This window comes from Tiliqua scincoides, chromosome 4, assembly GCF_035046505.1.
Source record: "Tiliqua scincoides isolate rTilSci1 chromosome 4, rTilSci1.hap2, whole genome shotgun sequence".
NCBI lineage: Eukaryota > Metazoa > Chordata > Lepidosauria > Squamata > Scincidae > Tiliqua > Tiliqua scincoides.
Window position 1 is genome coordinate 107772422 of NC_089824.1, and position 15290 is coordinate 107787711.

The 15290-nt window shown below is 43.9% G+C and overlaps 1 protein-coding gene across 1 annotated transcript; it reads left to right on the top strand.

Annotated features, from left to right (window-relative positions):
* Positions 1-357: 357 nt before the first annotated feature.
* On the top strand, positions 358-13510 carry LOC136648414 (uncharacterized). Its single transcript, XM_066624523.1, has 4 exons — positions 358-516; positions 6685-6715; positions 8537-8575; positions 10514-13510. Exons 1-4 carry the CDS (start codon positions 358-360, stop codon positions 10888-10890), a joined length of 606 nt encoding a protein of 201 aa, XP_066480620.1. The 3' UTR covers positions 10891-13510.
* Positions 13511-15290: the final 1780 nt, after the last annotated feature.

A 15290-nucleotide genomic window follows, 5' to 3' on the forward strand; every position in this document is an offset into this window, starting at 1 on the left:
GAATGCAGACTGTAGCAATTGATCCTGTGTTGCAAAGTCTTATAAATATAAACAGTTGGTGTGGAAGTCCTTTGTTGACCCCTGCTCTCCCGCATGCCGGCAGTTTCGTTTCATAACAGAGGCTGGGCTGAAAGCCAAATGAGAGTTCCGCTCTCTATGTCAGTTTCATTGGCTTTGGGCTCCCTTTCAATCCCAGGGTATGATGAAATGGAAGCTCCACCCATCCTTTTACTCGTTTTGTTTAAATAAGGTAATCTCAAGCATATAAATACCTTTTCCACATGCAAGGCCACTAACTTCTGAAGCTGGAATCAGAGCAATTCTTAGAGAGCCCTAGCACTGTTGAGCTTCAATAATATGGAGACATTGGCCTTCACTGAGGAGGTCAGCGCTCACAGTGCTTCCAGGAAGCCAAGAAACAGTTGGATCATCTTGAGCATTGTGGCATCTTTGGTCATCTTTGTGCTGGTTTTGCTTTCATTGTTGGTAGCCTGTTTTCTTTTCCATAACAAACAGGTAAGCAGATAGCAAGTCTCCAAAGATAGATATTATATTGGACAATTCAACTAAATTAATTGTGATTAATTGTGCCTCTGGTATCTGTATGGAAAACATAGTGATAGAGGAGCTGTGACAGAGCACTGTGGCTTGTGCTGATGATGGTGCCTTGTGAAAGTCATGTCAATCAAGTCTATCCTGGTGCAATGCCCATCACTTGCATTTTTTCAAGGCAGTGGTTTACTACGAGATATCTGATGTGGAAACCAGCCAATCCTGTGGGCCTCCCTTTTAGCTGATTGGTTCAACCTCAAGTATATTTTGGCTTTGATCAACCAGGCATTTGAATACCTCCTATGAGGAGTTTTTAAAGAAAAGTCAAAACAGAGAAGGAAAATTAAGATTGCAGCCTAGATGCCTAACAGATCCTAGAATTATGTTATCTATATGCCATTTATGAATACTTACCTGGAAGAAAGGCCCACTGAATATAGTGAGACTTACTTCCAAGTTAACCCATTTCTGCCCAGCCCACAGGCGTACACTTTTGATCCCTGTTGCGTATATGCAATGTTGGGCAGAAATGGCTTAACATGCATAGGATCATCCTGTACATCTGGTTATTTGAAACCAGATACCGACAACTCACATAACTGCTAGTTTAGTGAAAAACAGTGCAATCCTATGCACATTTACCTGTGAATACGATCCATTGAACAAAATTGACCTTACTTCTGAGCATACACGCATGGGATTGCACTGTAAGGCTGCAAGCCTGTACTAGGAGTAAGTCCCTGTTGAACTCAATTGAACTTACTTCTGAGTAGTTATTGGTGTTGTTATTTCAACAACATACAAGGAAATGAAGGACAGGACGCAGCAAAGGTAAGAATTTTTTTAAGTTGTTTAAATGGGGAAGTTAATCAATTGCTTAACTTTGGCTGTAGCTAGACTTTGTTTTGACAAATGCATGAGCCCAGCCCTACTTTTATGAATATAACTGGAATGTGGGGAACACTTGCAGGGAACGACTGGCAAGTGGAAATGAAGCGTGCTTAACTCCTCCCCTGCTTTTCAATTCTTGTCTGCATCTTCCCTCCACACCCATTGTTCACCCAGTCAGATTCACTTCCAGTTTCATAGCCAAGCTGCAGGGAGAGAATTAAAAACTGCTGCAGAGAGAGGGGCGTGGTGGCAGGAATTTGCTAGAGCAGGAAGTGTTACTCACTCTTCTCCAATCTGCTGATTCTCCCCTGCAGTCTCTGAATTAGACTGGGAACTTCATGTTTATCTCATAACACTTGGTAAGTTCTCCCCTTTGGCTGGAAGGTGACCAATATTTTGAAATGAAGTACAGGCTGAAATCCTAACCATACTTTCCTGAGAGTAAGCCCCATTGAACAAAATAGGACTTGCTTCCGAGTAGACCTGGTTAGGATTGTGCCCACAGCTACATTGGCATGAGTGTAACATTACACTTGGACCATGGTATTTCTGATGACTACATCCAAGTTCAAAGGGAAATCTGGCACGGTAATCCAGCACCGCATCGTAAGCATGAAAATACGACAGCATAAGAGACCCTTATACTTGAGAAGTTTATGAAATTGTTTCACAGCGAGCCAATTTTGAAACCCTGCTCATCCTCATAACACCAGAATGACAGCATTCAGTGAAGCTGGTAATAGTTTCAGAATGAGGAACTTCACATGAGACATAAATGTCTACTGGAATTGTCAAAGAATATTGTGATGTTCTTTAGCATCAGTGGGAAGGATGCCCCACCCAAATAGTTTTTCCATCAGCAAATTCAAAACCCCAAGCAGCATCAAAGATTGGTAGGTTTTGCAACAGTCCATTGATGCAGTAAAGTGAAGTTCAATAATATATATATATTTTTTTACAAGTTATTTATGGGAAAGTTAATACAAGCTAATCTTCCAGCTAGATGAAAAAGAATAGGACCCGAGGCATACTTTTCTAAACTGAGACACCTAGTATGGGTTCCAGGAACACAGGTTCCTGAACAGTTATCCATGGAGGGAGACAGAAGGGAAGGATGTCTGAGGAAGAGGCAATCCCAGTGGAAGGTGTGAACACATGGAAGCACATGTTTCTGAGGAACAAGAGAACCAGGAGGCATTCTGTGTCACTGGAGCTGAGCAATCAGACTCTTACTGTGAAGGACAATTCATAAGCTGCTGGTCAAGAATTGCCACCACTAGTTCCACAGGCAAAGGAAGACTCTCATTTATCATGGACCGGAGGAAACTGAACTCCATCCCAAATAGGAGATGGATAATTCTATGTGGTGGCATTCAATGTATAACCAAGGGGTGGGTGGGTGGAGAGGCTGACTGAAGTCATTGGGCTGCCTGATGCCCCTGTGCAGTGGCAGACCTAATTTGGGGTTTCTGAAGCTTTATGGGGGCCCCTTCACAACAAGGAACAAGATCTGGGAAACCATTCGTATCTTCTTCAATGGGTTGTTCCACTACATATCCCCAGAAACTTTTAAAAAAATTGAGCCACTACATCTCAGATTTTGATTAAAATTACTGTGCTGCTAGTTAGGGCCCAATCCTATCCAATTTTCCAGTGCTGGTGTGCCAATGGGGCATGTGCTGTATCCTGTGGTGGAGGGGCAGTCACAGAGGCCCCCTCAAAGTATGGGAACATGTATTCCCTTACCTCAGGGCTACATTACGGCTGCACCGGTGCTGTAAAGTTGGATAGGATTGGGCCTTCTCTCTCAAAACTTTGTGATTGTTGAAATATATACAACCAAAATTAATCAATTTGAGCTGTGCAACTTTTATACCGTATCATTACTATTATTTTTAAAAAATTCCTTCTCATATAGTAGAGTCAACATTTTTAAGCAATGGTGTCTAAAGTCACTTCTGGGCTCCTCTGGGATGAGGGGCCCTGAAGCATAAGCTTCATGAGAGAGTGTGCAGACTCTTCAACAAAAGGAGGAAATACGAGCAGCTAGGATTTATCCCAGCAAACTCCACACTTTTCTGTTTAAAGAGCCAGGTGGAGAACGAAGCATTCTTGTGCCTTCCTCCACTGGGCTCCTTAAACAACGGGAAATGTGGAGTACGCTGGGAGCAATCTCAGCATGCTCAGCATTTCCTGCTTTGATTAAAGAGCCACAGAGAAAGGAATAAAGAAAGCAACTTACGGGTGTCCTGCCTTATGGACAGCCACATCTGTGCTTTCACACAGGTGAGGTCTGTCCATCCTTGTACTTTCGCACCAGTGCAAATAGTGTTGTTCTGAAATAGCGGTTCCAACTTCTGGACAGATGTCCAGAATGGAACCTGTACACAAGTTGGGGACTACTTGTAGTCTAAACAATCAAGTATCTGAAGCAAGAGCTGTAAGTCAATACTCACAACTATTTAATTATTTCCTAACATATTCCCTAGTTTCTGTTCTCTCCTTCCTTTCCCATCACAAATTCTAAACAATTTTTTCCATCTTCAACAGTTTGGATCAAACTTATAAGATACAACTTATTCTTAAAACTGACAATTTTGCTGGAAGTCCTTAACAGTAAATTCATAAGTTCCACACTATGGAATTTGTTGCTTCCTTTTTAACAATGTTCTAGAACAGGAGTGGGCAAACCCCGGCCCGGGGGCCATTTGCGGCCCTAGGGGTCCCCCAATCCAGCTCTCAGGGAGCCCCCAGTCTCCAATGAGCCTCTGGCCTGTCGAAGACTGTCATGACTGCCAGTTGTGAGCTGGGGGCTGTGCTAGAGCAAGGCCTTTCATAGCCTCCTGTGTTTTCTGCTTTCCCCTGGGCATTATTTTAACCCCCCCCCCCCAATTGCTCCTGAACAACTTATGTCTCCATGTGTGTCTGGCTTGGCCTATAGGTTTTTATTGTGCAAGAGGTGTGTGGCAAACAGTTCATAGTTCTCAAGTGGTTCTACATGCCTGTATTATAGTTCTCATACGTATTATAAATACACTCAGTATTTTTATTAACAGTAGTTATATACAGCTTTAAAATTCATTCATTCATATAAGTTCCATCTCTAATGTATTAATTTATGCAAATTTATTCAAATTTGAAATGTAAATTCGTTTTTTCCTGGCCCCTGACACAGTGTCAGAGAGATGATGTGGCCTTCCTGCCAAAACGTTTGCCCACCCCTGTTCTAGGAGGTGGATAACCCTGCAACTGAAGAACTTTGTTTCCATTTTTGGATTCTGCCTGAGTTCCACATGATTGACTCATACAATAACTAAGAGCCCAATCCTATCCTTCTCTTTCCCTGCTGATTCAATTGTACCCAAAAACAGGCATGCTGTATTGAGTGGAGGGGGTGTTTGGATCAGGAGGTTTTGGAGAGGAAAGAGGAATTGTATTTCCCTTTACCACTCTGTAAGCCTCCCACAGTGCAATGGGTCACCTCAGACCTGTGCCAGTTCTGTAGCTGGTCCATGCCCAAGGAAAGAAAAGGGGTGGGTGGCTGTGAGAAAGGAGGACAGGATCTGGCACATGCCATTACCAGTGGATCCAGCTCGTCCTGCAGCCTCAAATTCTTTTGGAGTCCTAATTGAAGCCTTTTCATCAAATCCTGTTTTTTAAAAACAGTTTTCCGGCCCAGTCCTCTCCAGGCACATGGAGGGGTTGACAACAGTGGAACAGAGTTGCACTGTTGTAAAATGGCTTACAGTGGTGCTCACAGTGCACCGCTACCACCCATTTTAGTAATGCTACTACAGTCAGTGGCAGTGTTGGAGGACTACCACTGGACCCAGCAAAGTAAGGCTGATGGTGGCAAGAAGTAAGCAGAATGGGCTGGGGAGATGGCAGAGTGGGGAGGAGATGGGGAGGTGCAGATCAAGACTGGTAAGGGGGCAATATCAAAGGCAGCATTATCACTGATGCCCTTTCCCTCAATCCACTGGCGGATGTCACAGTCAACCATCGTAAGGCCAGGGCTGATGACACAAAACCCACTCTGCCATTTTGTGGGCTTCAGCTGTCAGGGCAAATGCCCGAATGTCACACACAGGCAACAGCAGCCCACAGAACCTCCACTGTCTTCCACCATCACTGGCAAGTCAGTGGTGGAGAAAGATGGGTGCAGATGACACAACACATAACAGCCCAGTGCTTGATTGACAACACTGATATTTCATCTTCTCAAAGACTTGTTTTTTTAATAATGTTCCTTACACACTCCATGCCTATCGTGTAATGTATAAATCCACAAGTTGTTGATTCTAGGAGTTGCTGCTGCAGAAAGAAGGATTGGAAAACAATGCTAGACTGCCATATTATATCTTTAGCACATGTTTTCCCCTGGGGAAGCATTTTAGTTCTATACCCTCAGGCTACATGTGGCTAAAGGAAGTGGGCTTTCCTAAATCTTGTGTTCCTTTTATGTACCAGTGACTCTTTCTTTGAAACTTCTAATTCTGTGACTAAAGAGACTAAAGTTTCATTTTTTCAGGGAATGAGCACCACAAGGTGAAAAGTCCCATGTAATCTGTCATTTGGTTACTCATTTTTATGAATGTCCCAACTAAGTAAAATGAAGATTCATTCTTAGATAAGACACATTAATTTTCAGTTGAAGATACTGGGTCACTAAAATTCTCCCTGGCATGCTAAATAATAAATCTTACCACATTCTCAATCAAGTGAAAAATTCACCGGTGAATACTAGTGAACGTTGGTGACTTTCCCATATCTTGGTGCCCTTTCTACATTAGAACTTAACATGAGACGAACTGGGCCTCAGTCATTGTTTGCCAGGTATTTGTGAATTTTGGTGGGATTTAGAAAATAGCTTTGATTTGCTTTTGAACATCGCAGCCCATTTTACCTCTTACTGAAGCATATTAAAATTCATTTTTAAAAAATGCATTTCTCCTTGCTTAGCTAAAAGCGGTGCAAAACTGCAAGTGAGGGACCAGTTGATCTCGTTTTCAGACACCGCATTTGAAGCCTCCCACATTTGCTCCAAGTAGCCTGTGACATTTTAGCCTCACAGCAAAACCTATAAAGTAGGTTAACTGAGAGATTTTGATTTCCAAAGCTACCCTGTGAGTTTCACAGTCAAGGGGAGATTTGGGGTTTCTCTCATTCAAATGCATTTTGAAGCCACTGCACCACAGTTAAACGTCTTTGTCCACAGTCTGAAATGTCTTTTCTCCACAGTTACCCAAGATATGCTGGATTCATGGAAAATGTAAGTACTCAGACGTATTTGAGGCTTTTAAAAGACCGATCTTTTAAGAGATTGATGGCACAATCCTAACCAGCTTTCCAGCACTGAGTTAAGGGCAATGCAACTCTTGATGTAAGGGAACAAACATTGCCTTACCTTGAGGAGGCCTCCGTGACTGCCTCCCAACTTCAGGATGCAGCACATGTCCCACTGGCACAGCTATGTCAGTGCTGGAAAGTTGGTTAGGATTGCACCCTGAGGAAAACAATGACTAAGGGCCCAATCCTATCCGACTTTCCAGTGCCAATGCAGCCTCAATGTAGCTCTGAAGTAAGGGAGCAAATATTCTTTTCCCTTGAGGAGGCCTCCATGACTGCCCATCCACCAGTAGGATGCAGCACATGTTCTGCTAGCACAGCTGCATCAGTGCTGGAAACCTGGATAGTATTGGGCCCTAAGATTTATTTTGCTTTCAACATTTATTGGATTGAAAAAGCTGATTATTTCTTCCAGTCTCAGCAACAGAAAGTAAATTCAGGGTCAGATTTTAACACCGTAGTGCCCTGCTCATGTTGCTGCAGACTTTGAGTTCAAAATGACTAGATAGGTGCCCTCTCTAGAGTGCTGAGACCTTCTACACCAGGGGTGTCAAACATAAGGTCTGCAGGCTGAATGCGGCCCCTGGAAGCAATTTATCTGGCCCCCATTATAATTGGATTCTCCCAGCATGATAATAGGGCTCTTTCATATTTTGAAAATATCAACAAGGTTAGCATATTTTATCTTTGTCATTTGCAGCTAATGAGTTTCAATGTGAGAATAAAGTGCTTATTTCTGACCATCATCTGCATACTGATGTCATTTCTTGCTTAATGATGCCCCTTCTGGCCCTCAGCAGGCACTATAAATGCAAACTTCAGCCCTTTGTATGAAACAAGTTTGACACGCCTGTTCTACACCTGTTTATAGAACAATTAATGTTTGATCATTTCAGCATTAGCAAATAACACAACCTCCCTAGTTTTCTGACTGCTTTCTAATGTGTAAGCAGGGATGTGTAACTTTTGGACATATATTGTAATGTCCGAAGTGATATTTAAAAGAAGATGCCAGGACCTCACATGATCCAGTGCCCCTCTGCAAGGTTTAGCAATATCAAGAGACTGTCAGTTGTATTGGGCTGTCTTCTGCCAGGCAATAGTCTTATGTAAAACCCATATTTTCTCTGAAGCAATGGCATCACTGGGAGGGTATGGGCAGCACAGGGAGGTGACACCACTACTGGCCAAAATTTTAAAATCTTTGTATTTTGCAATAATACCATCATGTTACATCAATTGATGAGGAATTTCATGCAGAATGCAGTGAAATAATCCGCGCTGAAATATCTCTATTTTATCAAAGTTTATAGCCAAAAAACCAGTGGTGACGGGGCAATGGTACATCACCACACTCACCTACCAGGGCATTGCCCCACCCACTGCATGGCAGCAGGTCCATCATAGGGGTGATGTACTGGCCTCCCGTGACAGATGCCACAAACCCTAGTGATGCCATTGCTCTGAAGAATGGGTTGAACCTTGTCATTGATGGCTTTACTGTATTCTTAACTTTCTAATCAATATCCTATAAAATGTTTGCACTAAAATAGTGTTCTTCAACCTGTGGACTGCGACCCTAATAGGATTGCGAAGCCTTATTTGGCGGGGGGGGGGGTGTCATGGCAAATTTTCAAAGCCTATGCAAGAGAGGGCTTGGATCCAAGTAGTAGTAGTAATGGTACTACCTTATCAAAACAGTTCTTTGTACAATCCTGCACATTCTCACTCTCTTGCCCTGCAGCTCCGAAGGCCGGCTCTGCTCAGGCTGCTGATTCAAGAGGTAGGGGGAAATGGGCCGAGCGGGGTTGGGTGGGCAGTGATAGAGGTGGAGGATCAGGTCCTGGGAGAGGGCAGGATTGGCGGTGGGTCCCCAGTCTCATACTTTACTTATTTGGGGTTGTGGCATGAACAAGGTTGAAGGCCACTGTATTAAAAAGAAATGGGCATTTCAACTCATGTTGCATACATGGGGACAGAATTTGTAAAGGAAAGCAAAATTTTATCATCATCATCATCAAATATTTATATATAGCTTTTCAACAAAAATGTCCATGAAGTGGTTTACATAGCAAAATAAAGACATAAGTGGTTCCCTGTTTCAATGGAGCTCACAGTCTAAAAAGAGACACCAATAGTTGTTGGGAATCTTTGCTTTAGAATCACTACCGTTTGTAAGAACTGTAGATGGGATCCTGAATTTATTTATTATTTTACTAAGACATTTGTATCCTGCCCTTTATCAGAGAAACTACTACATTTTCAAACAATCATTCACAAAATGTTAATACAAAACTGGCCACACACAAATGTAAAACAGCTAAAAGAAAATTCATAGCAATAGCAAATATTATTAACAGTACTTTTACAGGTGTTCCCCCCCATATCTTCGGATCCGGTATCCATCGATCCCATTCTCTGCAGTTCTCTGCTGTCCCTGTACTCCTCCACGCCCATTAATGTCACTTAGGGCACAATCCTAACCCCTTATGTCAGTGCTTTCCATCACTGACATAAGGGCAGTGCAGCTCTGAGGTAAGGGAACAAACATTCCCTTACTCTGAGAGGCCTCCATGAGTGACACCCAACTGCAGGATGCGGCACATGTTCCATTGGCACCACTGAGCCAGTGCTGAAAAGCACTGACATAAGGGGTTAGGATTGAGCCCTTAGATGCTTATTGCTGGTGCCAAGTGAAAAGGAAAAAAGACATTTAACAATAGCCTCGTTAATGTGGGAGAGGGCAGCCAGCAGACAATCCATCAATCGTTCTCTCTCCAGGTGCTTAGAACAGCTTCACTCTGATGCAAGCAACCCCTCTCTTCCCCCTGAGCATGTGAAAGAATACTAAGTGGAAATGTTTATCACCTCCTCCGTTCTTTCCCCATGCTGTGGCTTGCTGCCTCAGAGTGAAGCCTTTTTAAGCATCTGGAGAGAGACTGATTGTGTGCTTGAGTCCTCTGTTGTACATTACAAAGGTCAGCAAGACTGTTTTTAAATCACTGAGCAAAGGGACATTTTTAAAAAATGGATTTGCTTTAATGCAATTTTTGCCATCCACATGAATTCTGGGAACGGAACCATTGTGGATACTGAGACTGATCCACTGGTTCTAGTCCTGCCCTCTGTAGGCACAGAAAGCAAATCCTGCCTTTCTTCTGTGTGACGGCCCTTCAAATAGTCTCCCTAGTATTGACTTCTCCAGGCAAAACATCACAAGCTCTTTTAACTATTCCTCAATGAACTTGGTTTTCAGGTCTTGGTATGATCCAGTCTGTCAAAAATAATATTGAACCCGATTCTGTCTTCCAGAGTGTTAGCCACTCCTTGCCCCCAGCTTTGCATCACCCACAAATTTGATGAGCATTCCCTCTATCCCCTCGGATAGAGGGGATATTCTAAAAAGTAGTTCACACAGTGGTTTATGTAGCAGTTCACAAGAAATGACAAAGAAGAGTACATGAATGCAACCTTTTTTTAAATATAATGATGATCAGTTCAGACTCTGCTATCCCACAAACTCTACAGTGCTCAGTGTGGGCCCAACTTTGCCAGTCAGAGCTTTTGTACACACAGAATTAGTATTTATGCCTTCTTTTTGTGTGGCATATAATGCAGTGCAGACTTGGGACTAGTTTGTTCAAATACATTATGCAACTAGTAAGTCATAATAATAATACCTCCTTCTTGTGTGCTTTGCTTTTTGTCTTAAACCACCCAGATTTATCCATGGAAAGGCTAGTCACTTCTGAGGCCCCCATCATTTGGGAATGGCACCAGAACTGCAGTGGCTCTGGAAGTGGAAGTGGCTCCTCGCTGGAAATCTTGAAAAGTGACATGTACTTTGTCTACATCTATGTGGCCCGCATGGAGGACCTCACTACTGAGAATTTCTTCACTGTTCAACTGGTCCAATTGAATTCAAATTTAAAACCTAAAATTATCAGTCGTCTCAAAGGGATCAATGCTACACGTGCATCTGTAACTCTGGGAAGACCTTTTTACCTGGAAAAAGGGATAACTTTGCACTTGGACATTAATGCAGGTCTTGAACATATTGACTCAGATAGAACATATTGGGGACTCTTCAAAATCTAAGGAGATAATCAACCTCTGCCAGTTTCTACAAAGTCAAAGCATTTGCACAGGGAAGTGCTAATATCAATGCTGGATTTCTCAGCAGCCTAATTTTGTCTCCCCATGTACCTGCTGCCCAGGCTTCCTCTTACATTTTCATGGGTCATGTGCTTTTGGTTCTGCCTACTACCAGCATGCTGACACCATGTCTTCTTACATGAGGGAACCAGAGGCTGCCAAACTATGACATATTCAAGACCATCCAATGAGAGAATAAACTTGATGCAGGACTTGTACTAGAAACCCCAGCAGAGTATCTACTAGAGCACATCGGTACTCTAGGTCCCTCTGATGCTGCTAGTGCGCTAAATGGAGACTACAAAGGCACCACCATGTATCTCTACTGAAAACAATGACTACTATCAGAGGCTTAGACTGTAAGTGGACAGATATTTTTAGGATCAGCAGTGCTAACTCTAATATCTTGGCTACATCTTGTATTTAGCATTAACATCACATTTTACATATGTTATTTCAGTAATATTTCTGAAATATTAGCTTCATAACATTTCTAGAATTGCTCTTGTCAGAAAATGGAATAGATTTTTTAACAGCTACTACACATTTCACTATAGAGATATGTGTGAGATTACAGAGGTTTTGCAAATGAAAGGCAGGCAATATAGAAAATAATTCATGTTATCTGCGTGATGAAAACAGAGGAAATGAATGGCCATAGGGAAATCAGAATAAAGTTGAACTACATAGTCTCAGAAAAAATTCCCCCTTTACAATACAATCAGTTGTGTAAAGAGCATTTGTGGCTGTTGCAGTTTCTATAACTTGGCTGTTAGTTGGATTTGCATTTGGGATAAACAAGGAATAGGCTACAAAGTACATGGTCTCAAGCTGTGAGGAGGACAGATTCCACTGAAACCCAGTGGATAAGGAGCAAGAGCAGCAGAGGGCCAGTGTCTTGATGCCCTGCTTCTGGACTTCACAGAGGCATTGGGGTGATATGTGGGAAGCTAAATGCTGGACTACACAAACCTTTGGACTAATCCTGCAGGGTTCTTCTTATACTCTCCTGACCAAACAATACCTTACATAGGAGCTCAGTGAATTTCCAGTGTAATTTTTTCCTTGCAAAAGCAGCCATGGGCGAGTGTGTATGTGTCTAAGGGCGCAATCCTAACCCCTTATGCCAGTGCTTTCCAGCACTGGCATAGCGGTGCCAATGGAATGTGTGCTGCATCCTGCAGTTGGGTGTCACTCACGGAGGCCTCCTCAACGTAAGGGAATGTTTGTTCCCTTACCTCAGAGCTGCACTGCCCTTATGTCAGTGCTGGGAAGCACTGACATAAATGGTTAGGACTGCACCCTAATTCAGATAAGGGGAGGAGGAACCAACCGCTTTCCACCCTGTCCCCAATACAGATTGTCCCTAAAGCAGCTATCAGCTGGTTTGAAACTGAGGACAACCATTATGCCTGTAAGTCAATTGCTATAAGCAGCTCTAAGAGGAGGATTTATGGTTAGGAACACACACACACACACACACACACACACACACACACTGTGATCATGATCCATCTCAGGGCCTTCTGCAGCTGCGTCTGTAGGAAGGATGGTGTTCTAGTCATGGAGTTCCAATGTAATGTGTAGTTTGGCCCCAGTGAGGCACAGTCTCAGTGATGCTCTTTTTGAGCTGTGAACAAGCTATTGTCTTGAAATGAAGCACTGCCTGTCATCATGCACTGCCACCTTCATCCCTTATGTGTAATGGTGTTCCTGATTCTGGGAAGAGTGCCCTATTTGCTATTCATAATGTCAAGCCCCTCTCCTCCAATCTGCATTCCATGACTCAGCACTCTTACTAAATCTATCTTTAAATAGATAGATGTCCTTCCCTCATCTATGTTGTAGTGACCCCTTCTTTTTGATCCTTTTTTCTGCTTTTCCCCTTATGGCAGTGGTCTTCAAACTGTGGTTCCCTCGGGAGCTGCAGAAACCAGCCAGGGAAGCCACAGTCAATGGCCCAGTAGTTCAAAGGAGCAGCCAGTTGAAAAAGTTTCAGAACCACTGCTTTAAGGTAACCCCTAAGTAAGTTTAACATGAAAGGGGCTCAGCCAAGTCTTCTGGACTCTTTGCCACTTTTAAGGAAGACATTATCTGTCATTCTGTATTGTTCATCTTTTTTGTCTGGTAGCAGAGAAACAATTGTTCCTATCTGCTGAAGCTGGCATATGTCAATCCACTGGGCACTCCAGTCCACCTGGCCTTGTCTAGCCAGTACAGTGATTTTCATCCAGTGTGCCGTAAATGGTCCACAGGTGTGTTGCAGGAGTTTGGCTGTTATTTATCAGTAAGGCCGTTGGTGAATGTAAGCCCCCCACCAACAGCATGGTGTGCCTTTTTAACTGTCAAAAAACCGATGGTTTGCCTTGACAATTTTAGTATCTTGTCAGTGTGCCATGAGGTGAAAAAAGTTGAAAATTGCTGAGCTAGTGTGTCAGGATTGACCTGATTTTTTTCCCTAACACCAGTATCGGTTTTTGCTTGTCTAACCACAAGACCTGTCTTTTATCTAACTTTTAGGATCTGTTTTTATCCAGTTGCATCTCTTTTTGTTCATTTTCACCACTCTCTTTTTGCTTTTGCATTTTATCTTTAATAAACTGTTGCTATTTGTACCAGTTACTTGCCTAATTTTTCTGCCAGGAGCAAAGTTATCCTCCCTCATTTCTGATGACCTGGCAGCTAATAGAAAGGACAAAGAGAGTCAGAACTGTTTTCCTCAGTTCAACCTTGTTTTAATCAAAAAGAATGCTTCATCAGTAAGACCAGCCTGAGCCAGGACTTAGGACCCAATCCTATCCAATTTTCCAGTGCCAGTGCAGTCGTGCCAATGGGGCGTGCACTGCATCCTGTTGTGGGGAGGCAGTCAGAGAGACTTCTTTAAGTTGTGGGAACATTTGTTCCCTTACCTCGGGGCTGCATTGCCACTGCACTGGTACTCCAAAGTCGGGAAGGATTGGGCCCTTAGTCCTGAAGGAAGGAGTTAATCCAGCCATTTTCAACCACCGTGCCATGGTACACTGGTGTGCCGCGAGTGGTCCACAGGTGTGCCACAGGAATTTGAGGAAAGGTTATTTAATAGGGCCAATGGGAGATGTGAGCCCCCCACTGGCAGTATGGTGTGCCTTGTCAATTGTCAAAAACCTGGCGGTGTGCCTTGACCATTTTAGTGCCTTGTCAATGTGCTGTGAGATGAAAAAGGTTGAAAATCACTGAGTTAACTAGCATACATTACAGAACTTGGAGTGGATAAGGCAGGGGAGGTTGCCTCTCCCAAGGTTGTCTGCCAGGTTTCTGAGTGCTGGTGCAGCCATGGCTACAGGGGCAGGGAAGCAGGGTCGCAACAGTCTATCACACTGGGGTTTGTGTGGTAATGGGAAAAGGAGGGGAGAAAGCTAAGGAAAGGCAGGTGCCAAGCATTCCAGCTGTTGTCTGAGATCATGAAGTCTGACTTTTCACTGTGGCTACAAGCAACAGTGGCCAAAGGCAAGGAGAAAGTCTTTTGTAAAGCATTCCATGCACTTGCCAGGGAAAAGCCTGTCTCTGCCCTGTATGGTTACTCTTAATGCTACAAGCTTCTGTGAAGAATCAAGGGAAAGATTCTCTGTGTTCCTTGGAGTTATTGCTAAAGTGGCTAAGGGGAACTTGCCTTTTGTAGGCCTGGGTCTGATCTCTGGGCCTCCCCCTTACTCGTGTAAAGGTAAAGAATCCTACAGCCCAAACCCCAAAATAGCCCAAAATAGAATAAATAAAATGTAATAACATTATACAGCACCAATAAAGTATAAAAGTCAACATGAAAATGTTCCAGGGTGCAATCCTAACTGGCACTTATGCTGGCATAGGTGCCCCGGAAGGGTTGCAAACGTGCCGTAAAGCATGTTTGCGCCTCCGTGGGAGGAAGCTGCGTCGGCGCATCTAGATGTGCTGATGCACAGAGGCCAACAGAAGCCTCTGTGGCTGCTTATTCACTGCCGCTTGTGCCGGCACACCTGCACCAACACAGGCGGCAAAGGTAGGGCTGGGGGGGCGTGGAGGAGGCGGGAGGGAGGCATTTCAGGGCGGGCGCACGGGGAGCTGGGGGCAGGGCTGGGACCCGGTGGTTATGCCGGATCCCAATCCCCATCCCTGGGAGAATGGAGCGGCTTCAAGCCACTCTGCTCTCCTCGGACTTGCGCCACCTCCAGAGGTGGCACAGGTCCGGGGAGACCCATTGGGGCAAGCAACCCTTACCCAGGGGTAAGGGGAAGAGCTTCCCCTTGCCTCTGGCTGAGCCGCTGCAGCCAACGAACCTGCGCTGGATGCAGCGTAAGCCTCTAGCTTGCCTGCTCCAGCGCAGGTTT

Excerpts from the sequence above, each read along its gene's own strand:
- LOC136648414 (XM_066624523.1), top strand. The coding sequence starts at position 358 with ATGGAGACATTGGCCTTCACTGAGGAGGTCAGCGCTCACAGTGCTTCC. Across the intron at positions 517-6,684 it reads TTCTTTTCCATAACAAACAG|TTACCCAAGATATGCTGGAT; the intron begins GTAAGCAGATAG and ends TTTTCTCCACAG. Across the intron at positions 6,716-8,536 it reads ATGCTGGATTCATGGAAAAT|CTCCGAAGGCCGGCTCTGCT; the intron begins GTAAGTACTCAG and ends CTTGCCCTGCAG.